The 26,984-nt window shown below is 41.9% G+C and overlaps 1 protein-coding gene and 1 non-coding gene across 4 annotated transcripts in view; one reads left to right on the top strand and one right to left on the bottom strand.

Annotated features, from left to right (window-relative positions):
* RGS22 (regulator of G protein signaling 22) overlaps positions 1-26,984 on the bottom strand; it is a 142,651-nt gene that overhangs the window by 46,018 nt on the left and 69,649 nt on the right. For 2 of the 3 annotated variants that reach the window (XM_038745204.1, XM_038745202.1), the window contains 4 exons: positions 6,702-6,896; positions 3,911-4,003; positions 2,122-2,288; positions 597-759 (listed from right to left, as the gene is read on the bottom strand). In XM_038745204.1, coding sequence (XP_038601132.1) covers positions 597-759; positions 2,122-2,288; positions 3,911-4,003; positions 6,702-6,896 — 618 coding nt within the window. The remainder of the gene's footprint in view (positions 1-596; positions 760-2,121; positions 2,289-3,910; positions 4,004-6,701; positions 6,897-26,984) is intronic. The other variant, XM_038745205.1, reaches the window with a different exon arrangement.
* LOC119927546 lies at positions 21,128-21,265 on the top strand. Its single transcript, XR_005450540.1, has one exon. It is a non-coding gene; the product is annotated as a small nucleolar RNA SNORA7 (small nucleolar RNA).

Here is a 26,984-nt window from a genome sequence, read left to right as displayed (position 1 = left end):
ATAAATATGTACAAATAAAATAGAGCAACACATATGTACAAACATATATACATATATACAGGTGCTGTGGGGAGAGAAGGAAGTAAGGTGGGGGGAATGGGGAGGGGGAGGAGGGGTAGAGGAAGGAAGGGGCTCAGTCTGGGAAGGCCTCCTATTTTGCGACCGTACCCTAACACCCCGAGATGTCAGAAAATGGACACATTTTAAACAAGCCGAATGAACAAATCTTTATATGCCTACGCGTTTTGCTCCAGGAGGAACGAGAAATCATTGCACCACTGTAGAAGATTTCAACAAACAACCAATAATTTGGTCCTTGACATTCTACTACAATAGGGCGCATTATTAAACTGCAATTTTACTTTCCTTTTCATAAGAACATGAAATTATTTTTAAAAAGATCTTAGACCATGTTGGACCACGTCTGAAGAAAAACCCAAAGAGTGAATCAAACATCTTGAGAAATAAGGAATTTAAAAAGCACTTAAGGGGCAACTGGTTAAAACCAAACGTATCAAAGGACAGTGCTTTCAAATAACACAAATTGGAATAAAACAGTTTACTTACAAAGTGAGAAATCAGTTCTATATTTTTACCTGCTCCTGTTGAGCTCTTGTAGCTGGGCTGTTGGGTCCAAAGAAGTATTTTTTATTTAGATATTTATTTTTAATAGCTATGGATTTTGCCCCTCTTTGGTCTTTATCTTTGTGGAGCATTCTTCTGAATTGCTCAATCTCTGTCCAGCACATCAGGTCCATACTACCGAGAAAACACAAAACACAGCTCTTGTTATTTGGATTATGTCATTTACACAGAATACCAAACAAGCCGTTGTTTTGACAGCATTTAACAGTCAGTTGATGTGAGTGACCAGATGTGGAATGCCAGTTTAATTGTGTTCTGGTTTTAGATCACTTCTGCCCCTCCAGCCCCCAAACCCAACACACACACACCCACCCACCCACACACACACCCTTAAAAGAAGGGGAACTAGATGTGTCAGTACTTTTCATTCACTCATTCATTCATTCAATCGTATTTATTGAGCGCTTACTGTGTGCAGAGCACTGTACTAAATGCTTGGGAAGTACAAGTTGGCAACATATAGAGACGGTCCCTACCCAACAACGGGCTCACAGTCTAGAAGGGGGAGACAGACAACAAAACAAAACATGTGGACAGGTGTCAAGACATCAGAACAAATAGAATTAAAGCTAAATGCACATCATTAACAAAATAAATAGAATAGTAAATATGTGCAAGTAAAATAAATAGAGTAATGAATTTGTACTAACATATATACAGATGCTGTGGGGAGGGGAAGGAGGTAGGGTTGGGGGGATGGGGAGGAGGAGAAGAAAAAGGGGGCTCAGTCTGGGAAGGCCTCTTGGAGGAGGTGAGCTCTCAGTAGGGCTTTGAAGGGAGGAAGAGAGCTTCTGTCAAGGCAAAAAGAGTCACATTATCAAATGATCAAAGCTGAGAATTAGGGCCAAATTCTGTCTTTCACTACCCAGCTTCCACTAATATTTAAAGGTAATTCCCAGAAATAGTAATAAATCAATAATGACTATGTCCCTGAGTCCACAGCTGTAGCTACACCTGGCATATATGTCAGAACATTTCTTGGACATTCTGCAAAACTACAATAATAGCTACCAAATGCCACGTCAAATTCCCATATTCCCTAATCTTTAGATAGGGAAAACAAATGCTTCAATAGCACAGTCAAAAGGCCCTGTACTATGTAAGTCATCTTCCCTTCAAGAAGCAGTATATGCACCTCACAAAGGAAGCAACGCAGACAAAGGAGAGAGGAAGAAAAACCTAAATGGAAAGAATTCATTTTCTAACAAGTTTGAAAGCATTAACAATCCAATCCTTTTAATCAGAAGAAAATGGGTGAAAATGTAGAAGAATTTAATTTTGAGAGGTGCTAGAACTAAACTGTGTTCCCTCCCAAAAGCTGTAAATTGTGGATGAAGATGACCAGCAGTTATAAAATTTAACATGACGGCCCTGGATTGCCCCATAAATCAGAGAGATTTGATTCAAACCAACATCTCTGGAAAGATGGTGCAGTATTTTAACTTCTATTCTCAAGTGCATTCTTGCTTTACTTACATAGCAGAATGAGTCTCAAGAAACTGACGGAAGTATTCCAACTCCATCTTGTTTTGGATCAAGAAATTGAGGTTCAAATTCCTGAACTCCTCAGGAACTTTATTCCAAAGTTCTGTGTCTTTGGAAATGCAGATGACTGGCAAATCACTGATATCAACAGCAGTGCCCTGTTGGGAAAGACATACATAGACTGTAAAAGGAGAATACTTTTTCTTTAAGTGAAAACCCCAAAACCCTTGAAAAATAAAAGTCATCTTTCCTGTTCTATAAATGAAGAAATCATGTGAAAGAAGCTCTTCTAGACTGTAAGCTCACTGTGGGCAGGGGACATGTCTACCAATCCTGCTATACTGTACTCTCCCAGGCACTTAGAACAGTGCACCACACACAATAAATAAGAACGATTAATTCATAGCCCTAATAATAATATTAATGGCATTTATTAAGCGCTTACTATGTGCAAAGCACTGAATAGCCTCTCGGCAATTCATTCAATGACAGAATTGTGTCTAGAACCCAGGGGATAATAATAATAATAATAATAATAATAATGATAGCTATGTATACAGGTGCTCAACATGCCCTATTCACTGTGGGCAGGGAAAGCGTCTACCAACTCTGTTGTGTTCTCCCAAGTTCTTAGTACAGTGCTCTGCACATAGTAAGTGCTCAATAAATAGGATTGACTGACGCTTTACAGAGGACTTTGTTTTAAGAACTTTTGGCCTCTTCTGGCTTGGAAGAGCAGCAGTTTGCTGTTGGTGAAAAAAAAAATGTGTATTTTTGGTGAAAAAAGTTTTGGTGAAAAAAATGTGTATTTTTAATTGACTTGTTCTTAGGAAAGGGAAATATGAGGGAGTAACCTCCTTCCCTTCGAGTGTCCTTAAAATGTTTAAATTTTTCTATAATGTTTAAACCTTGACTCAATGCTGCTAAAGTGATCTCATGGTTTTATGTAGTTAATTGATGCTTTTAACTCTGTACTTGCTAAAAATTGTCCTGAGGAGCAACTGGGAGGGCTGTGTCTTTATAAATGGAAATTATAAATGCGTAAATAGCCTGGCCTATCTGCCTTCTTGAAACTGGCTTCCCTTATTTCTTTTCACCGTTGCTCTTCTTGCTGCAACCTGAGCCCTTCTCTCCTGCTGAGAAGAGCCAAAACTCTTAACAACCCAGTGGAAAATAAGGTCACTGCTGCTGTGCAGATACTGACAGCATGGCCTTGTGGTAAGAGCACGGGTTTAGGAGTCTGAGGATGTGGGTTCTAAACCCAGCTCTGTCACTTGTCTCCTGTGTGACCTTAGGCAAGTTGCTTTGCTTTTCTGTGCCTCAGTTACCTCATCTGTAAAATGGGGATTGAGCCAGTGAGCCCTCTGTGGGATAAGGACTGTGTCCAACCTAAGTACCTTATATGCACCCTAGGGCTTAGAACAGGGCTTGGTGCATATTAAGTGCTTAAAAAATACCATAATTATTATTATTATTATCATTATACTGACCAATAGTATTCAAGAGGGACAGGTCTGGCTGAAAGGATGACTTCCTGACCCAAAGAATATGAGCTCTTAACTCCCAAGCCTAGCTCATCTGTTTTATTTTTCAGTTCTGTTGTTAAACATGCCATTAAAAGTTGATAGCTGTCAACTGCAAGGTGCTGTGAGAAGGAACAGAAAGAAACAGTGCCAAACCTGCTAGTTTATCAACCCTGCTCCCCTTTCTTCTTCTGCTACATAAAGTGTTAACCCTCTGCAGTAGAAAATTTGTTTTGGTTAGTAGGATCCCGCCTTACCTCATCTTTTTTGGAAACTGTCTCCTGATGCAAAGCCTGGAGTTTTCTAAAGTACATGGAGTCCAGCTGTCGAGTTTCTTCCACCAGCTCCACCTAATAAAAATAATACAGTATCTTATGTCATCAATACAGCATTCATTATAGAAAGGTGGAGAACATGTTGGGCAACAGGCCAGTCACATGGGCTGAAAAGAATAAGGAAGCCAATATAACATTCAGATGCTGTAGGAATACTAAGGCAGAGTCAATTATTCACTGAATTAAAGTTTAATAATAATTATGGTATTTGTAAAGCGCTTCCTTTGTGCCAGGCACTGTTCTAAGCACTGGGATGGAGACGAGCAAATCTGGTTGGACACAGTCCCTGTCCCATGTGGGGCTCACAGTCTCAATCCCCATTTTACAGATGAGCCAGAGAAGTGAAGGAACTTGCCCAAGGTCACACAGCATACAAGTGGAGGAGCTAGGATTAGAACCCATGACCTTCTAACTCCCAGACAATGGCTCTATACCCTACGCCATGCTGCTTCTCTAAAGTTTGATTTTAAAGACCTCAAACTTCTAATCTACCAAGAAGTCACCTTCGTTGATTTTCCCCTTGAAAGGAGGACTCGTTTTATAGTATATAGCCAAATCCCCTATCCACTTTATTTTCCCAGTGTGATCGACAACACCATCATCCTCCTTGTCTCTGAGACATGTGACCTTGACATTACCCTCGACTCCTTCTCTTTCAACCCCCATATTCAGACTTTCGCTAAATCCTGTCAGTCCTTTCTTTTCAACATTTCCAGGATCTGTCCCCTTTCCTTTCAGCCAAACAATCAATGTGCTGATCCAGGCTACTTCTAATAGGAAAAGCAGCATGGCATAGTGGATAGTGCACGGGCCTGGAAATCAGAAGGTCACAGATTCCAGTCCCGGCTCTGCCACTTGTCTGCTGTCAAGTGACCTTGGGCAAGTCACTTCACTTCTCTGTGACTCAGTTACCTCATCTGTAAAATCGGGACTGAAACTGAGAGCCCCACGTGGGACAGGGACTGTGTCCAACTCGATTTACTTGTATCCACCCCAGCGTTTAGTACAGTGCCTGGCACAAAATAAGCACTTAACACATACCATTATTATTACTATTATTATTAACAATAGCCTGGCTTGTCTACTGCATCAGCCTCCTTGCTGATCTCTCTGCTTCCAGTCTCTTCTTTCTCCAGTCCAGAATTCAGTGGACTGCCTGGATTATCTGGTTAGAATACCATTTGTATATGTGTCCCCACTCCTTGAAACCTCTAATGGTGAATTATTCCCCTCCATAACAAGCAGAAACTCCAGAGCATTGACTTTAAGACACTCTGTCAGCTCTCATCCCATCACACTTCTGCTTGTACCCTGGCCCTCTCAAGGTAGCCACCTCATTGTGCCTTTCTCTTGCCTCTCCCACTGCTAACCTCTTGCTCTGAACCTTCTCCCCCAGGCTCTAGACTGTAAGCTTGTTATGGGCAGGGAACAAGTCTGCGAATTCTGCTGTACTAGCCCAAGCACTTACTACAGTGCTGTGTACACGGAGCTCAATAATTGCTATCAATTGACTAATGGATATCATGCCAATCTGCTAGTCAGTCAGCCACCAGTCATTATAGATTTCTCCTTTGCTGTAAATGACAAAGAACCTAATAAAGAAGTGATTAGACCCAAATAGACTGCTGTACCACTGTGATCACCTTCATAATTCTTCTAGAGTGAATTATGCAATTTTCCAAAATATCGTATTTTATGCAGGAGAAATTAAGCCTTTTTGCCTGGAAATTTTAAGGACCACGATTCAAACAAGGGCCTGTATTTAGTGCTCTGGGGGCAGCTTTCTGATATCTTTTACTTCAACTACTGAATTTATGGTTTTTGCTTTTTGAAGAAAACTCTTGAAATGTTTCTGGAAGAAAGAATAAAAGCAACAGAAAACAAAAGGTGAGGAAGAATAAAGTCCCACCTGAACAGATGTCATGATGATATTCTCTTTCCACAATGAACACAAAATATGCCTATAGCATGCATTACCTTGATGCAAAACATCCATGGATGGTTGTAGTTTGCAAGTCAAACTAAATTCTTAAAAGAGTTGCCTCAGCCCATCAATAAGGAAAAAAATATCCAAGAACTGAGGTTCAAAATGACCCCCCTTTTAGGAAAAGAGATGTGTTGAATCTTTTATGCAATTGGGCACTCAGACCTGATAAACATCTGGGGGTGCTTTAAAATGGCAGCTCTGGAGTCAGAGGATCTGCTTTTCACGATACACATGAAAGGTTTATATTTACCATGGGTGTATCATTTGCCTTAACTCACCCAACTAGAAACAATGTGGCACTTTGTCAATTAATCAATACTCAGGATATCATAGGGGAATAGTGGCCAAGGGAGAGGCTAGCATTTCGGGTTATTTCACTGGCTGTAGAAAACTAAAATTCTAACTTCTGAAAAAAGCACAGAATTAAAAACTTTTCCTGGGATACAGGCTGTTTTATAACCAATTGTGGACCCGATAAAAAAATGAGCTTAGTAAACACTTCCCTCCCTGCTGTCCCCCCGCGAGCCACCACCACCCCCGATTTTGAATTCTAGCCAAACCTTGACTCTGAGTCCCAACACATGTGTGAACCAAATATTCTCTGTTAAGAAACACTTTTCAATTAGTCCTCTGGTGAGACAACACTGCTTATCATCAATTTGCAGTAAACAAGTAAAAGAGAAGGCCCCTTAGTAGCCCCCACACAATCATTCATTATTACATTACCTCCCCATAAGTGCTTCTGTCTAATTTTGCCATTTCTGTCCAAGGAACAAGGAGGAGGAGGAGAATATATTCTTCAGCTGTGTCAAAGAGGTCCTCGAAAGGTGGATGAATTTTCATATAAATTTCCTTTCTCTTTTCTTTTTCCAGTCCAATATCAAGGGCAGCTGACGGAGCTATGTACGTGGCATAAAGAAACTACAGGAGAAGAAACAAACATAACAGAATTGCTCTGTAAATTGACATGCTTTCTGATAGGAAAAAAAAAAAGCCAAGTCTGGGAGATGAGCTAAATTGGAAGGGTTTTTTTTGAAAATATACCAGATATTCATCAAGACCGAGAAGTGCAATCAAAGCCATTTGTCCATTTTTATAAAATTCTACATTTTCTCTCCATCCACCTAATTCTTACCTCCTGCTGTTAGAATCTGACACAACAATTTATTGTTAAGTACATGGCAAAGTAGCCAGACAGCTACTTTAATTTAGCGGTCCCAATTTTCCTAGGATTATCAAAAAATTCTGGAAAATGCCGTGTGTTACTTTGATTCTTTAGTGACTGGTTTCCTCCTTTTGTCTTTCTCTGTTGAGCATCTCTGGCACGCATGGTGTATTCCTTCTGACTTGACAAACAACTTGAAATGAGAGGTACCCTCTCAGTCAGTCTGGAAACCAGAGCCATCTGGTGGCCCTCTGCCTTTCTAAAGCAAAAATTTTGGGGACAATCTTCATCTTTCTTAGACTGCCGCATGGACCTTTCTTTTTTCACATGTCTTCACCCAGAGGTTTGTACAATGGTAGGATAGAGCACCCTCGTGGAGCCTCAATCAATCAATCAATCGTATTTATTGAGCGCTTACTGTGTGCAGAGCACTGTACTAAGCGCTTGGGAAGTACAAGCTGACAACATATAGAGACAGTCCCTACCCAACAGTGGGCTCACAGTCGAGAAGGGGGAGACAGAGAACAAAACCAACCATACTAACAAAATAAAATAAATAGAATAGATAGGTACAAGTAAAATACATAAATAAATAGAGTAATAAATATGTACAAACATATATACTTGATTATATATAACCATATATAATTGATTATATATATATAATCAATCAATCAATCTCATTTATCGAGTGCTTAATTAAGTACTTGGGAGGGTACAATGCAACAGAATTAGCAGACCATAACAAGCTTATCCTGCTGGCTTGCTATATGTGTCTATATGTGTCTACAGAGAAGCAGCGAGGCTCAGTGGAAAGAGTACGGGCTTTGGAGTCTGAGGTCATAGGTTCAAATCCCGGCTCCACCGATGGTCAGCTGTGTGACTTTGGGCAAGTCACTTAACTTCTCTGTGTTACCTCATCTGCAATATGGGGATTAAGACTGTGAGCCCCCCGTGGGACAATCTGATCACCTTGTAACCTCCCCAGTGCTTAGAACAGTGCTTTCCACACAGTATGCATTTAATAAATGCCATCATTATTATTATTATTACTGAGCACATATTTATTTTCTCTCTAGGTCACCTAATGTGAGGTGTGATTAAATCAATTTCAGTAAAAACATCTGTGTTTTGTTTCATATAATTTTAGTTGATAATATTTCATATTCGGCCAGATTAGATCTGACTACATCTGTATTAGACTGCAGCAAAGAACTGAAGGTCTAAGGGCTTTTATTTGGAAACATGGGCCAAATAAATTTGAGGGCAGTGTTCATGTCTTAAGCGCTTAGTACAGTGCTCTGCACATAGTAAGCGCTCAATAAATATGATTGATGATGTCTCCTAACTCTGTTGTACTCTCCCAAGTGCTTAGTCCAGCAGTGTGGTTTAGTGGAAAGAGCCCGGGCTTGGGAGTCGGAGGTCATGGGTTCTAATCCCAGCTCCGCCACTTGTCAGCTGTGTGACTTTGGGCGAGTCACTTCACTTCTCTGTGCCTTGGTTCCCTCATCTGTAAAACGGGGATTAATTAATTAATTCATTCATCCAATCGTATTTATTGAGCGCTTACTGTGTGCAGAGCACTCTACTAAGCGCTTGGAAAGTACAAGTTGGCAACCTACAGAGACGGTCCCTACCCAACAGTGGGCTCACAGTCTAGAAGGGGGAGACAGAGGACAAAACAAAACATATTAACAAAATAAAATAAACAGAATAAATATGGATTAAGACTGTAGCCCCACGTGGGGCAATCTGATTACCTTATATCTATCCCAGCACTTAGAACAGTGCTTGACACATAGTAAGCACTTAACAATACCATCATTATTATTATTATTATAGTATCAATCAAATATTATTGATCGATCAGCATTTGTATGGGCCTGACCCTGGTCTGAGAGGCAGTGTGGCCTAGTGCTCCCAGAGCAAAGATCTGGGAGGAAGGAGGCCTGGGTTCGAGTCTCGGCTCCAACACTGACCTTCTGCATGACAATGAGTAAGTCACTTTAACGTCTCTGGACTGTAAGCTCAATGTGGGCAAGGAATGAGTCTACCGACTTTGTTGAACTGTACTCACCCAAGAACTCAGTACAATGCTCTAAACCCCAGAAGTATTCAATAAACACCACTGATGGACTGATTGACTAATTTCTCTGCGCCTCAGTTTTCTAACTTGTAAAACGGGATAAGGTAGATTGTGACTCTCAATCCAATCTCCTAACTCTATAAACTCATTGTGTCTGTGTACTCCCCCAAGCTCTTAGTACAGTGCTTTGCACACAGTAAGCACTCAGTACGACTGACGGACCCACTGTATCTACCCCAGTATTTATCACATAGTCGGCATTTGATAAATGCCATGATTTTTCATTTAAGTGTCACGCTGTTGAGGGGAACTGAACATGGTTCCTCCCTTTTCATTCTACCTCAGAAATCCTATACACACGGAACAACATTCTTCCACGTGTTCAAAACAACGTCCTGCAACAGGAAGAAGAGGGTGTGAAAGCAGTCGGAGGGAAGAGGAAATTGGAAATTCTCGAGTATTATTCAAAAGGTCAAAATCCAAGCCCTGCCAAAGGAAGAGAGACAAAACATGGAGCAGAGTTGGAGAAATGCTGAGCTGTAAGGTCCCTGTAAGCAAAGGAACTCCCAGGAGCTGCTTGGCCCAACATTCAGCAGCACTACCCCCCAGATAACTGCCGAAGACCCCGAGAAATGCAGTTTTTCCATTATACCAATGGTGAACCAGCCCACCTAATCTGGGGGTTTGAGATGCACCTGTTGAATTCATCCAGGCCGGATCTGGAAAATGGGGAAAAAATGGAATAGCATATGAATGAGGCTGCCAGTTTTCCAAATATGAAGGCAATTGATCGGATTTCGGTTCCCAGATCGTTGTGGCTAACGATCACAATCAGTTAACCTGATTTTAATGCTTACTCTAGGGCAAGCACAAGACAGGAATGTAAGAATGGGCAGAGAAGGATCTTGATCTAGATTCTATCTTGGCCCCTTGACTTACTGCAGCAAACCAAGTGTCACAAACAGTCCCCGTAATCTCTCAGCAGAGATTTAGGACTCCTTGATGTAGTTTACCTCCTTCAATCTCCCTACATCACTATTTAATTATGCTCTCCTGCTTTGCGTTGCAATATTCAGTTTGGGGCCTAAATTAGGATGTTTTTTTTTTCCTGGGCAACACTGTTCTACTTTTAACTAGGGCAAACAGATTCAAGGTCACACATATAAAGATAGGATGATAGGGAACATTATCCAGTATGTAAATACATAATAAAAAGTGATGACCGTCAGGTTTGAGGGGGGAAGCAAAGGAAAATTTTGAGTTTGGACATAACACCATTACTAGAAACAGCCCGGGACTGGGAGTCAGAGGAACTGAGTTCTAATCCTGGGTCCGCCACTTCCTGCTGTGTGACCTTGGGAAAGTTACTTCACTTCTCTGTGCCTCAGTTCCCTCATCTGCAAAATGGGGATTCAATAATTGTTCTCCCCACTACTTAGATTGTGAGCCTCATGTGAGACCTGATGATCTGATATCTACTCCAGCGCTTAGTACAGTACTTGGCACATAGTAAACGCTTAGCAAATATCACAATTATTATTATTACTGACTCTGCAGTGCCCTTCAACCAAGATTTTTAAATTACGGTCAATTGTCCTAGAAAGCATATTTTCACTACATATTTTGGATGGAATGCAGTAGAATTAGGAATTGTTTGGCCAACAGTCAACATATCTCTTTGGAAACAACTGATATTAGGTCAGAAGAGAAGGTTGGGGCATGGGTGCGATGTTGTCAGGGTGTAAGAATGACAAGTTTTCCTTAATATGTGTTCCTTCAAGAACACAGTCCCAGGGATATGGGATAACTGACTGTACTTCTCTCAGTAAAATACCTTCACTGAATCTGTGTCATTTCTAGAATGTGCTACCTTTCCCTATCATGCCATTTTAAGAAGCTATAGAAAAAAGAAATCTGGGGCCCTGAAACTGTAATCTGGAAATAATAAGGGACTGGAACAAGGATAGTGGAATGGAAAAATGACAAAGAAAAAGAAAAAACAAAATAGCTCAGAATTGTGTAAATAGAGGGGTAAAGGTTTAATATTTTAATTTGACTATGTGACAGTAAGAGTGTTGAAGTGAAGCATTTATCAATGAGTCAGGCTACCCTGACTCAGGTTTTCCTTAATTTACCTGGAAGAAATTCTTGTGCTTTAAATTGGCAAGGCCCTAGAGCTCTCTACTTGGTGACCATGTACTTGGTTTGATGTAACTGTGGTATTTGTTAAGCACTTACTACATGCCAAGAACTGGGGAAGATCAAGATAAATAGGCCCCACGTGGGGCTCGCAGTCTAAGTAGGAGGGAGAACAGGCACTGAATCCCCATTTACAGATGAAGCAACTGAGGTCCAGAAAAGTTAAGTGACTTGATGTATTGGCAAGGGATCTGAGCTACAGGCAGGAACATTAAGTTGTGTGTCTTTGGTTGGGTTTTTACCTCATTGCGTGATCTAGGGAATAGCAAATCATCACAATGGCCCCTCAGTTAACTCATCCACAGAATGTGGACTCTATCAATCTCTAAAACTATTATAACTGGTAAAAGTTTCTTCCTAGCAAAGGCACGTAAGTTACAGCATTCCCATATTTAGGCTTTGTTCCCATTATACCCAACTCTGTGCCACCCTGGTTTGGAAACCTCCGTAACTTGAAAAAAATATTAACTTTAACTTTCCCCACTACCATAAAGCTAGAAATTAGGGAAGAAAACCAAATAAGCCCAATTTATAGTTCCCCAGTTTAGCTATTTAGTTACTGTAATCAGCATATATAATCATATATGAAATATACACTGATTCACTTAACTTTTCTGGACCTCAGTTGCTTCATCTGTAAATGGGGATTCAATGCCTGTTCTCCCTCCTAGACTGCGAGCCCCACGTGGGGCCTATTTATCTTATATCTCTCCCAGTGCTTGTAATTTTTATATGTAATACATAATATACGTTAGATATGTATAAATAACGGATAGAATATTTTCAAAAAGAGCAGTAGTAGTGTAGGCAAGCAGGGGTACAGCATGTACTGTGAATTGCATATGCTGTCTTTGCCCACATTACATAGCTACAGGGAGAACCAGGACTAGAACCCAGGTGTCCTGATACCCAGAGCAGTGCTGGACACTGTGTACATTTCTAACATTCATAATAATAATAATGGTATTTGTTAAGAGCTTACTATGTGCCAAGCACTGTTCTAAGCTCTGGGGTAGATACAAGGTAATCAGGTTGTCCCACATGGGGCTCACAGTCTTAATCCCCATTTTACAGATGAGGTAACTGAGGCACAGAGAAGTTAAGTGGCTTGCCCAAAGGTCACACAGCAGACAAGTCCATGAAATTTACCAAATAGATATGGAATTAAATATGCATATAATGGTAAACACCAAGCAAAAAGAATAATTCTTTCCAGTGTTTCTAACAATCGGGCTGTAGAAGGTGAAGATTGGGTACAGAGAAATCACAGATATCTGGAAAACTGCTAATCTGGTACCGAACTAAGTGTGGGGATATATATATATAATGGCATTTATTAAGCGCTTACTATGTGTAGAGCACTGTTCTAAGCACTGAGGAGGTTACAAGGTGATGAGGTTGTCCCACATGGGGCTCACAGTCTTAATCCCCGTTTGACAGATGAGGTAACTGAGGCCCAGAGAAGTTAAGTGATTTGCCCAAAGTCACAAAGCTGACAACTGGCAGAGCATGGATTCAAACCCATGATCTCTGACTCCAAAGCCCAGGCTCTTTCCACTGAGCCACGCTGCTTAGATACATGATGATCAGGTTGGACACTCCCTATCCAACATAGGGCTCACATTCTAACTAGGAGGGAGAAAAGGTATCGAATCGCCATTTTACAGATGAAAAAACTGAGGTGCAGGAAAGTTAAGTGACTTGCCCGGGGTCACACAGCAGGAAAGAGGTGGAGCTGGGATTCGAATCCAGGTCCTCTGATTCCCAGGCCTGTGCTTTTTCCATTAGATCCCACGCTTCTCCAAATTGTCTTGACAAGCATATCAATTTTATTATTCTGCCCATCATTTGAGCAAGTTTAGGACCCTGAAAAGATACCAAAAGAACAATTCTATGCTCGTCTCGCTCAAGGAAATGTCTCAGATTCTCCATCCACTAGAATCAATATCCAATATAAAATATTAGAATTGCCCTTTATCTAAATTGGCTGAGATAAGTAACTAGCGTGAGCCTCGGCATAAAATGTATAATTCCCATTGCAGCCCTAAGTTTTTCCAAACCTAAAGAACCATTTTTCATAGAAGATTTCAACATGTGTTGCTTTATTGGTTTTCTTTTCAAATTCATTTTACACTCCAGTATATGTTTATAGTGAGTAACCACACATTCTTGAGTGATAGCTGGCACCCATCTCCGTTCAACTACATCACAGTCCAGCCTAAATTCATTTTCCTGTTTGACCGCTACCGTCATATGCCATGGAATGCATTAGTGCTCGAGTTCATCAAAAAGCCTAAATAAACATACCTAAGAAATGAGAACTGTGGAACGGGAAGATACAGTAATTGGGTTTATTCTTGTTTTTACCAGTGTCAAAGCCAGAAAGCTAATGAACCAGACTCCTTCATTGTCTATGCACTCGGGGTTTCTCTTTGTAATGGACTAAAATATGTGATGATGTCCTATCGGGCTCCAACTGGCGTTTTAGAAGAGCGGAGAAGTCTAAGCTACGGCTCTCTGGCGGAAAACGTTGGCCACCTGTGAGAAACCGACCGGCCAGACGTTAGGCTGGGAAGCAGCACGGCGAAGTGCTGGCGAGCACAGTCCCGTGAGTCAGAAGATCATGGGTTCAAATCCCGCCTCCGTCACTTGGGCAAGTCACTTCGCTTCTCTGTGCCTCGGTTCCCTCATCTGCAAAATGGAGTTTAGGACTGTGAGCCTCGTGCGGGACAGCAGCTGTGTCCAACCCGATTTGCTTGTGTCCACCCCAGTGCTTAGTACAACGCCTGGCACATAGTAAGCGCTTAATAAATACCACAATTATTATTATTAGGCTCAGTTGCCCACAACTCAATCACTCAATCAGTGGTATTTACTGAACGCTTAGAATCTGCAAAGCATTTGGGAGAGTACCGGGAAGCACCAGATAAGAGCAAGGGCCGGGAGTCCCTGTCCTGCTGTTTAGAGAAGCAGCATGTTTCAGTGGATAGTGCATGGGCCTGGGCATAAGAAAGACCTGGGTTCGAATCCCAGCTCCTCCACATGTCTGCTATGTGACCCTGGGCAAGTCACCCTACTTCTCTGGGCCTCAGTTACCTCAGCTGTAAAATGGGGATTAAGACGGTGAGCCCCAGGTGGGATGGGGACTGTGTCAGTCAGTCAGTCAGTCAATTTATTGAGAGTTTACTGTGTGCAGAGCACTATACTAAGCACTTGGGAGAATAATAATACTGATGGTATTTGTTAAGCGCTTACTGTGTGCAAAGCACCCTCCTAGACTGTGAGCCCACTTGGGAAGTACAAGTTGGCAACATATAGAGACGGTCCCTACCCAACTATCTCTATATGTTGCCAACTGGTACTTCCCAAGCGCTTAGTACAGTGCTTTGCACACAGTAAGCACTCAATAAATACGATCGAATGAATGAATGAATGAAAGCACTGTTCTAAGTGCTGAGCACTGTTCTATTCGATAATAGTGGTATTTGTTAAGCGCTTACTATGTGCCAAGCACAGTTCTAAATCCTAGGGGGGATACAAGGTCATCAGATTGTCCTGCATGGGGCTCACAGTCCTCATGCCCATTTTACAGATGAGGGGACTGAGGAACCGAGAAGTGAAGTGACTTGCCCAAAGTCACACGGCTGACAAGTGGCGGAGCCGGGATTAGAACCCATGACCTCTGACTCCCAAGCCAATATAACAGATGCATTCCCTACCCTAGAGCTTACAGTCTAGAGGGTCCAACCTGAATTGCTTGTATCCACCCCAATGCTTAGAGCACATTGTAAGCACTTAACAAATGCCACAATTATTATTATTATTTGTGCTCTGTTGTTATCGTTATTATTACAAGAGAATCAGCAGACACGTTCCCTGCCCATAATGAGCTTACAGTCTAGAGGATTCCTGGCTAGTAGAAAAGTCACTAAATGCTGGATTCAACCAGAGTGGGAATGGTCGTTTTTTACGGCTTATTCAGGATGAGTGGAGGAGAGAATTTCAGCACTGATAGACTGTTCTACTCCTCATCTCCCTCACCTCCCTCCTCCCACACCACCACTAATGGACCGCAAGAGCCGGCACTTTGGTAGACACTTCTTTAGTCTACCAATGACTGCACACCCCTTTGGAGGAGCATTGTAGATAGCAATCGCATTGTGCCAAAGGTGAGCACAGAATTTGGGAAGGCATTTTTTTTTTCCATAAGTAGGGGCCATTTGATTAGATGCAGCTTGACACTCAGCTGTGTTCCAATGAAAACAAGAATAATTTTTGTGCAGTCTTAAAAGGCAAACTTGAGAATCATACCAAATGTTGCAGCACATGTGTTGATTTGTTATGTTACATTTCAGCTGTTAGTTAAGTTAATGGAACAGTTTCACATATTTCGTTTTGATCTATTTACTTTAATGATCATGTGTATGGATCTTTCTACGATTGCCTAGTAACACAGATTGTGTGATGTTTTGCTGTCACCTCCAGGCCAGGATGGGAAATAGGAAAAAATAAAATTTCAACGTACCTCTCTGTATCTTAGGGGAGAAGATATCTTTTTACTCATGCAAGCTTAAATCAGTCTCAATGGATTATACCGGCTACAAGAAAAACATGCTACAGAGTTCTCGATCATCAGTTTTACTAACAGTTGTGGATAGGGACATTTTTAAAGTGATTTTTCACTACAGAGTTTGTGAAATCATTTGGGATTATTGTCAAAGTTGCTTTTTCAGCCTAAAAGAGCATAAGTCCATGACATCCAGAAGCCAATTTAAGAGACTCCTGGCAGAAGAGAGGGACTTCTCTAGCAGAAGTGAACACTGAGGCTCTCATTCAACCCCTCTGGCCCACAGAAATCTAGTTTAGGAACAACAGGACCGTGGGGTGTGCTTACAACTCACTCATTCACCCACTCCCACCATAGGAAGGGAAGGAATAGGGATTGATGTGCTAGTTCATTCATTCATTCGATTGTATTTACTGAGTACTTACTGGGTACAGAGTACTGTATTAAGTTTTGGGAAAGTACAATAGAATAATAAACAGTGATATTCCCTGCCCACAATGAGCTCACAGTCTAGAGTGGGGGAGACAGACAGCAATACAAGTAAAAAAAAATGACAGATATGTACATAAGTGCTTTGGGGTTGGAATGGAGGTGAAGAGCAAGGGGATAAATAAAATTACAGATATGAACATCAGGGCTTTGGGACTGGAGTTGGAGTCACCAGGAGGAGACAAGCTTAGGGATTGATATTACCACAGAAATTATTTTCCCCTAAAATGTTCTACTGTCACGAGGGCCTGGTTTGGGAGTGGCCCTCTAGACTGTAAACTCATTGTGGGCCAGGAATGTGTCTGTTTATTATTATGTTGTACTCTTCCAAGTGCTTAGTACAGTGCTCTGCACATGGTTAGTGCTCAATAAATACAACTGACTGACTGGTTGGCCTAGGCAGAAACACAACCCCGGCGCCACAAGAGAGTGGACGCCACAGAGCAGGAGCAATCCTGTCAAGGAACAGAGAAGCGGCGTGGCTCAGTGGAAAAAGCATGGGCTTTGGAGTCAGAGGTCATGGGTTCGAATCCCAGCTCCACCACATGTCTGCTGTGTGACCTTGGGCAAGTCACTTAATTTCTCTGAGCCTCAGTTCCCTCATCTGTAAAATGGGGATTAGGACTGTGAGCCCCACGTGGGACAACTTAATCACCTTTTATCCCCCCCCAGCACTTAGAACAGTGCTTTGCACGTAGTAAGTGCTTAACAGATGCCATTATTATTATTATTATTATTAAGTGACTTTGCCTGTGACTTTTCCCTTGCCAAGCATGGGGCCAAAGAGAAGACGCACTCTGGGAGATCACTGTCTGTGAAGAAATGTTGGAGGTCTAGAGGCCATAATGTACCAGCATTCCAACAGACCAGCAGAGCAACATGCAGACCCACATCCCTGAGGTTGAGTGCTCTTCTGGACTGGTTTAGGAGATTGACGATAACTAAAGACAGTTTTGCACAAACTGACATAGGGAATGCGTCTATCGACTCTGTTACACTGTACTCTCCCAAGACTTAGCGCAGCATTCTGCACACAGTAAGCAGTCAATACCTACACCACTGATTGACTAGAATAGAATAGAATTAGAATAGAATTAGAATAGATCACCTAAAGGTGCTGAGATAAAATTTTTCCCCCTTTTAGACTGTGAGCCCATTGTTGGGTAGGGACTGTCTCTATATGTTGCCGATTTATATTTCCCAAGCACTTAGTACAGTGCTCTGCACATAGTAAGAGCTCAATAAATACGATTGATGATGATGATGATTGACTGATTGGCCTATAAGCCAGTAACAGAGCTCGGCATCCGACGAGACTTCTAGCAGCCGCTGAGGGTGGAGAAAGGACTCTGAGCCACAAGGAGCCTGAAAGTCTCCTTGAACAACCGCAACTTAATAAGAATAATAATAATTCTGGTATTTATTAAGCACTTACTATGTGCCAGGAACTATACTAAGCACTGGGGGGGATACAAGGAAATCGGGTTGGACACAGCCCCTGTCCCGCATGGGCTCACAGTCTTAATCCCCACTTTACAGATGAGTTAACTGAGGCACAGAGAAGTGAAGTGACTTGCTCAAGGCCGCACAGCAGACAAGTGGCAGAGCCACAGATTCTCAGTGTGCGTTAGCAAGAGGTGACAGCTCTTCTCTACTGAAATAGGCCCTGTACAGCTAACAATAGCATCTCCCAGTCAGTTCAGTTTTACGTCTCCTGAAGACACCAACTATACAGCCAAGGCTGCATAGCAATGCCATCGGTATGTACCTGCGGCCTGGGCCTAGCTAGATATGGAGCCTAGTGGGATAATAATGATGATAATAGTAATGATTCTGGTATTTGTTAAGCGCTTACTGTGTGCCAGTATGGATTTGTGTTTCAATCCTTTTGTTTTTGTCATTTTGTCCTTTGTTTTGTCTTTTAATGTTTTACTGTTTCATCCCTTATGCATCTGTCTCCAGTCCCCTCCACTTAAATTCTTAGATTGTGAGAAGCAGCGTGACCCAGTGGAAAGAGCAACGGGCTTTGGAGTCAGAGGTCATGGGTTGAAATCCTGGCTCCACAAATTGTCAGCTGTGTGACTTTGGTCGAGTCACTTAACTTCTCTGTGCCTCTGTTACCTCATCTGTAAAATGGGGATTAAGACTGTGAGCCCCCTGTGGGACAACCTGATCACCTTGTCAACTCCCCAGTGCTTAGAACAGTGCTTTGTACATAGTAAGTGCTTAATAAATGCCATTGTTATTATTATTTTTATTATTATCATTATGAGCCCCTTCAGGACTAGGAACTGTGACTAATTCCCACCCATGTATTCTTTCCCACTGTTTAGTATAGTCCTCTGCACAAAGTACTTAATAAATATTATTACCACAACTACTGTTCTTTGTGAGCAGGTGATGTGTTTACGTGTTTGTATTGTACTCTCCCCAGCATTTAGTACAGTGCTCTGCACATGACAAGCACTCAGTAAGTACCATTGATTGACTGACTGAATGCTGAAAGGGTCAGAAGAGACCCATGCTCTCCCCTTTGGTCGCTGCAGCATTTCTGATTCTTATAAGAAGCAGAAGCCAGAGCTCGGGTTTGGGAGTCAGAGGCTGTGGGTTCTAATCCTGGCTTCACCATTTGCCCTTTGTGTGACTTTGGGCAAGTCACTTAACTTCTCTGAGCCTCAGTTACCTCATCTGCAAAATGGGGATTAAGACTGTGAGCCCCACGTGGGACAACTTAATCACCTTGTATGCCCCCCAGCACTTAGAACAGTGCTTTGCACATAGTAAGTGCTTAACAAATGTCATTATTATTATTATTATTATGAAGTGACTTTGCCTGTGCCTTTTCCCTTGCCAAGCATGAGGCCAAAGAGAAGACGCACTCTGGGAGATCACTGTCTGTGAAGAAATGTTGGAGGTCTAGAGGCTGTACAGTACCAGCATTCCAGCAGACCAACATGCAGACCCACATCCCTGAAGTTGAGTGCTCTTCTGGACTGGTTTAGGAGATTGACGATACCTAAAGACAGTTTTGCACAAACTGACATAGGGAATGTGTCTATCGACTCTGTTACACTGTACTCTCCCAAGACTTAGCACAGCATTCTGCACACAGTAAGCAGTCAATACCTACACCACTGATTGACTGATTGGCCTATAAGCCAGTAACAGAGCTCGGCATCCGACGAGACTTCTAGCAGCCGCTGAGGGTGGAGAAAGGACTCTGAGCCACATGGAGCCTGAAAGTCTCCTTGAACCACCGCAACTTAATAAGAATAATAATTCTGGTATTTATTAAGCACTTACTATGTGCCAGGAACTGTACTAAGCGCTGAGGGGGGGGGGGGGATACAAGGAAATTGGGTTGGACACAGCCCCTGTCCCGCATGGGCTCACAGTCTTAATCCCCATTTTACAGATGAGTTAACTGAGGCACAGAGAAGTAAAGTGACTTGCTCAAGGCCGCACGGCAGACAAGTGGCAGAGCCACAGATTCTCAGTGTGTGTTAGCAAGAGATGACAGCTCTTCTCTACTGAAATAGGCCCTGTACAGCTAACAATAGCATCTCCCAGTCAATTCAGTTTTACGTCTCCTGAAGACACCAACTATACAGCCAAGGCTGCATAGCAATGCCATCGGTATGTAGCTGTGGACTGGGCCTAGCTAGATATGGAACCTAGTGGGATAATAATAATAAGGATAATAGTAATTATTCTGGTATTTGTTAAGCGCTTACTATGTGCCAGTATGGATTTGTGTTTCAATTTTTTTGTTTTTGTCATTTTGTCCTTTGTTTTGTCTTTTAATATTTTACTGTTTCATCCCTTATGCATCTGTCTCCAGTCCCCTCCACTTAAATTCTTAGATTGTGAAAAGCAGCGTGACCCAGTGGAAAGGGCAACAGGCTTTGGAGTCAGAGGTCATGGGTTCAAATTCTGACTCCACAAATTGTCAGCTTTGTGACTTTGGGCAAGTCGTTTAACTTCTCTAAGCCTCTGTTACCCCATCTGTAAAATAGGGATTAAGACTGTGAGCCCCCCATGGGACAACCTGATCACCTTGTAACCTCCCCAGTGCTTAGAACAGTGCTTTGCACATAGTAAGTGCTTAATAAATGCCATTATCATTATTATTATTATTATGAGCCCCTTCAGGACTAGGAACTGTGACTAATTCCCACCCATGTATTCTTTCCCACTGTTTAGTATAATGCTCTGCACAGAGTAAGTACTTAATAAATATTATTACCACAACTACTGTTCTTTGTGAGCAGGTGATGCGTTTATGTGTTTGTATTGTACTCTCCCCAGCATTTAGTACAGTGCTCTGCACATGACAAGCACTCAGTAAGTACCATTGATTGACTGACTGAATGCTGAAAGGGTCAGAAGAGACCCATGCTCTCCCCTTTGGTCGCTGCAGCATTTCTGATTCTTATAAGAAGCAGAAGCCGGAGCTCGGGTTTGGGAGTCAGAGGCCTTGGGTTCTAATCCTGGCTTCGCCACTTGCCCTTTGTGTGACCTTGGGCAAGTCACTTAACTTCTCTGAGCCTCAGTTCCCTCATCTGTAAAATGGGGACTAAGACGTAAGCCCCATGTGGGACAGGGACTGTGTCCAACCTTGATTCCCTTGTATCTACCCCAGTGCTCCCCTCTCAGGGTCGCACCCGGAGAGTTTCCAGTTGTCTATCAGTCTCGACTATGGAAGGGAGAGTCAAGCAGTGGCCTACCCATTCCATTCCTAGCTTGGGTAGTGGCTAGTGAGTGGAAGACAATCTGCTACAAGTCAAAACTCACCTGTGCTGGGCAGCAGCAGCATGGGAGTGAATCTGGGGTGGAAGAAGGCAATGGTTAACCACTTCCGTATTTTGACCAAGAAAACTCTATGGATCCACTACCGGATCGACTGCAGAAGGAGGTGGGGGTGTTCTGGGAGAGATGCGTCCATGGAGTCGCGATGGGTCGGAAACAACTCGACAGCATAAAACAAGACCCCAGTGCTGGAATAGTACTTGGTAAATAGTAAGCGCTTAAATACCACCATAATTATTATAAACCAAGTTTCTTTCTTCCCTCTTCAAGGTAGCTGAAAGCAAACCCAAACAGATGCCACATCTGTTCCCCAGAATTCTTCATCTCTTCTGTCCTCTACTTGGGGACACTTAGTGAAAGTGGCCCACCTCAACTAGGGTGCTTTACTGTAAATATAAAAAAAAGTCAACCTCTCGGAACATTTTGCACACAGATATTTAGAAGAGTTTACAACATTACACATACTAATAATGATGATGACAGTGACGTTAAGAAAAACTTTCCTGCAATCTATTTACTAAAGAACTCACTCTACAAAAGCTGTATTCTCCCAGATGAAAGAACGAAATTCTTGCAAATAATTTACCCTATTTTCATGGGATCAAAGTAGCACCATTTTACTCAGAAGACTGCAAAGCAATTTTAACATTTCCAGTAGTCATGCTCACGGTGTGCAGGGCACTGTATTGAGCGCTGGGAAAACTTCACGGGTGGGAATTAGCATGGTACTGTTCCTTGCTGGGGCTCACAACCAAAAGACCATTTTTAACTATTTAAAATTAACTCCAGTTCTGTGGACTCCTGTAACATGTATAACTTTAGATATTTTAGTGAAAAGAAGGGTCGTTGAGAAAGAGGAAGTGGTGAAATAGCACTTCCTAAATAGATACTTAGTTAACTTTGGGACACAAAAGTCTACTTCAGTGGGCCTGGATTGGAAGCCTGGGCAGGAAACAAAGGAAGCCTAAAAGACTTCACAGATGATTTTAAATTTATATCAAAGCAGAGGACCCCACCAAATTCAAGACAAGAGTGATAAAGTGACCTGTACCCTGAGAAAGACGAATAAAGCCCCTGTTCCTAATTCACAGGCTTTAGCAAGTATTACCGTGTTATTATCTGAGTTCATGTGAGGCAGAAAAAGAAAATAATGAGCCGGCTCAAGCAATCCAACATATTTTTCTAGGAAGGGGGAAAAGATTATGACTTTTAATGACCTCTCATCTCCCCGTAGGAGCTCAAAGACATTACTCCAGAGCCATGCTGAGAGGGAATAAATTACAGATGGGGCTGTATTTCACTTGAAGGATGTCGAATTTTCCAATCAGAAATCCTAAAGATGGGAGCAAGGGATTGCGACACCCTGATATCGCGAAGGAAACTATTGCAAGGGATCAACACAAGGTGGAGTTGCCTGAAAAGGACAATGTGATGACAGTGCAATTGGGAATTTCAGGCAACTGATCCAAGTTCCAGAGAAAACAGCAAGTAAAAGAATCCAAAATTAGGTTAATAGGATGGAAGAAGAAACTGGACTTAGCTTTCAGTCTGTCCAAAATGTTCTAAGCCACAGGAACAGAAGGGGAAAAACAAAATGCAGGAAGTAAAATAAACCAGCGAATAAAACGGATAAAACAGACTTAAAAGTGACTTTGGCTTTGACTTAGGTTTGGATATGTTTATAGGGAACAATTGTGAATATAACAATTACATTCCAGACACAAGCATTATGCTTGCTAGCTTTAAGGGTAAGTAAAAAAAAAAAATGGTTTCTGCTGTTGATTTTTCACAATCATGAAATGAGAAAATTTAAAGAATGAAAAAGTCAAGATGGAAAATTGAAGCAATAACAGAATTGCACTTTGTAAATCCCCCTTTATAAAATTTGACCCAAATTCACTTCCTCCAATTCCGGTTGCATCTTTCCTGCCAGTAGCACTTGAATCTTTCCTCTTATTGTTTGCTTTAAGGGTAAGTAAAAAAAAATGGTTTCTGCTGTTGATTTTTCACAATCATGAAATGAGAAAATTTAAAGAATGAAAAAGTCAAGATGGGAAATTGAAGCAATAACAGAATTGTACTTCGTGAATCCCACTTTATAAAATTTGACCCAAATTCACTTCCTCCAATTCCGGTTGCATCTTTCCTGCCAGTAGCACTTGAATCTTTCATCTAATTGTTTGCATGTGCATTTGTGTTTGTCCTATGTCCCCCACTGGATTGAAAACTGAGAAGCAGCAAGGCATATTGGATAGAGCACGGGCATGAGAGTCAGAAGGTCTCTAATTAGAAGTTCTAATGCCAGCTCTGCCACTTGTCTGCTGTGTGACCTTGAGCAAGTCACTTCACTTCTCTGTGCCTCAGTTCCCACAGCTGTAAAATGGGGGTCGAGACTGTGAGCCCCAAGTGGGGCATGGCTTCTGTCCAACCTGATTACCTTGTATCTATGCCAGGGCTTAGTACAGTGCCTGGCACATGGTAAGCGCTTAACAAATACTACAATTATTATTATTACTTTCAGGTTGATAGTAGATAAATAATTCAATGTACAAATACCCAAAAACACACAAGTGCTGAGTATAGTAATGAAACTGAGAGTACTAAGGATGGTGTTGGATTGATACACTGGGGTATTGAGAATTAATCAGGGAAGTCTTCCTAGAGGAGGTGGGGACTTCAGGAAGGCTTTGAAGATCAATCAATCAACCAATCACATTTATTGAGCACTTATGTTGAAGATGGGAAGGGCTGTGGTCCGGTGGACTTGGTTGGTTGGGGACGGGGCTCATCCACTGGGGGAACCCTGTGAGCGTACAGTTACAAAGTACGCTTAGGAGAAGCAAAGGATGCAAGGAAGGGTGAAGAGAGCCAATAGGAAAAATAGAGTTTGCTGGTGAAGAGCTGCCTGCATTCAAAGAGGGAATCATCATCATCATCATCAATCGTATTTATTGAGCGCTTAATATGTGCAGAGCACTGTACTAAGCGCTTGGGAAGTACAAATTGGCAACGTATAGAGACAGTCCCTACCCAACAGTGGGCTCACAGTCTAAAAAAGGCAGACCAGTGGGCAGATCTGGAAGGCAAGGCCTATGGAGATACTAACCCACACTACTGTAATACAATTGCATTTAAAAGGACTTCTATTTTCAAATCTTCTCATTCCTATTTCTTCTCTTTAGACCGAATGAATGAGAATAGGCAATTCCTCTGAGAAGCAGTGTGACCTTGGAGGAAAGAGCACGGGCCTGGAAAGTCTGAGGACCTGGGTTCTAATCCTGGCTCCACCACTTGTCTGCTGTGTGACCGTGGGAGAGTCATTTAACTTCTCTGTGCCTCGGTTACCTCATCTGTGAACGCTATGTGGGACAGAGACTGTGTCCAACCTGATTATCTTGTATCTACCCCAAAGATTAGAATAGTGCTTGACACATTGTAAGCACTTAACAAATACCATAAAAACCCCACTATTGTTATTATTAAGCACTTATTATGTGCCAGGCACTGTACATTATTTTGGGGACTTGTGGGCATAGCCCTACATAGAAACAGGGATCGAAGCAAAAAACCTTTTATTATGGTATTTCCTCAGTGCTTACAATGTGCCAAGCACTGTACTAAGCGCTGGGATAGATACAAGCTAATTGGACTGGACATAGTTCATGTCCCACATGGGGCTCAAAGTCTTAATCCCCATTTTACAGATGAAATTACTGAGACTCAGAGAAGCTAGGTGACCTGCCCAAGGTCACAAAGCAGTCATGTGGCAGAGCATTCATTCATTCATTCAATCGTATTTATTGAGCACTTACTGTGTGCAGAGCACTGGGCAGAGCAGGGATTCGAACCCAGGTCCTTCTGATTCCCAAGCCCATGCTCTACCCACTGATCCACATTGCTTCAAGACATAGGTTGACTATTACCAAACGGAAGGTTATTGAAACAAGTCTTCCTGAATCCATCTTACTCAGAAAAAACCCAAAAGAAAATAGAAAAGAAACCTAGCAATATACAGAACAGCCCTGTTAACTATTCTTAGCAATCGCCTATTAAAGATGACTTGAATCTCTGCGCCTTAATTACTAGTCAACTCAAAATATATTTTGGGAAGTTGAGATTTCAAATCAAGGCTTTGTAAGGACGGTGAGACAGGAGGTGGACAGGGAATGTGCTTGCTAATTCTTCTGTAGTGTGCTCTCCCAAGTGCTTCGTACAGTGCTCTGTGCATAATAAGAGCTCAATAAATACCACTGGTAGATCGAGGTAAAAATGAAAATAGTACCAGATGCTACAAAAAACAAGCAAGGAACACTGTACGGGTCAGCTTTTGTGGGGTGCACATTACAGCTGTCTTTGTGCTCAATACATAATAATGCATTAATGTATTCAATAATAGATACAGGTTTATACATATATTTATGGATATATACATATATACATATATATATATAAACACATTACAACTATATATATATATATAATAGTTGTAATGTGTTTACTATGTGCCAGGCACTGTACAAAGTGCTGGAGTAGGTACAAGATAATCAGGCTGGACAGAGTCCCTGTCCCACATCGGGTTCACAGTCTTAATCCCCATTTTACAGATGAAGTAGTTGAGGCACAGAGAAGTTAAGTGACTTGCCCGAGGTCACACAGCAGGCAAGTGGCTGAGGAGGGGATTAGAATCCAGGTCCTCTGATTCCCAAATCTGTGCCATGCTGCTACTCCAGCTGAGACTGTAGGTCTCACAACGGCCTTTTCAATCACATCCACCCTTAGATGAATTTCACCATTATTGGCATCTTGTTTCAGTGTAAAGGAGATATATATGAATATATATATATATATATATATATATATATATATATATATTCACTAATTCACTAATTGTGAAATTCATACATTTCTCAATAGCACAGGCCCTCCATTCCCAAGAAAATTATGAAAAGGTAATCCAAATGTCCCACAGAAATAGCAGCTGTAATGGCAACTCATTCTTAAATTAGTCATACAGTGAAATTCACCCCCATCCCTGCTCATTCATCTTAGAGGCTTGAGCGTTAGCACTGGTGCTCTAGTAGAATATAATGAGCTCTGTGAATGCACCTGAACATACAACGCCATCCCAGTGAAAGAGCACTTAGCTCATACCACTTTGATGAAAATGTCAGGACCACCCTGAAGTGTTTAACGCTGTAAATACCAAGGACAGAGAAGAACTGAACAGCCCGGGTAATAGATGGGGAATGAGGGAAGGAAAAAAACATCAGAATGGTTATCGGCAAAAATCTCCCAACAACAACCCTTTTGTGCTGTAGAAACAGTTTTCCCAAAGGTACGGTTTATAAGCCCCAGTGTTTTGGTTCCCTCAAATCGGCCCAGACCTCACTGAAGAACACATTGTAGAGACCATGCAGAATTAAGAATGTGGGCACCACACACCATTTAGGACTCTTCCTTTTCAGAATGTTTCAGTTCTCTGAAAAAGTGAATGAAGCAAGGGGCAAGGTGGGGACATATTCTCTCCTGGAGGATAGGCATTTAGCTGCCAAGCTCTTGGGCTAGGGGAAAGATGCTCCTTATTTCCATTTTCCATTTGCTGCCCCAGCTTCCAATAACTGCAGGATTAAGCAGAATCAAGAGCGTGCAGGGGAAGTGATATTTTTTCAGTGCACCCTTTCCTCACAGGGAACT

The sequence above is a fragment of the Tachyglossus aculeatus genome, chromosome 4 (assembly GCF_015852505.1).
Source record: "Tachyglossus aculeatus isolate mTacAcu1 chromosome 4, mTacAcu1.pri, whole genome shotgun sequence".
Lineage (NCBI taxonomy): Eukaryota > Metazoa > Chordata > Mammalia > Monotremata > Tachyglossidae > Tachyglossus > Tachyglossus aculeatus.
This window is presented reverse-complemented; position numbering and strand designations above follow the sequence as displayed.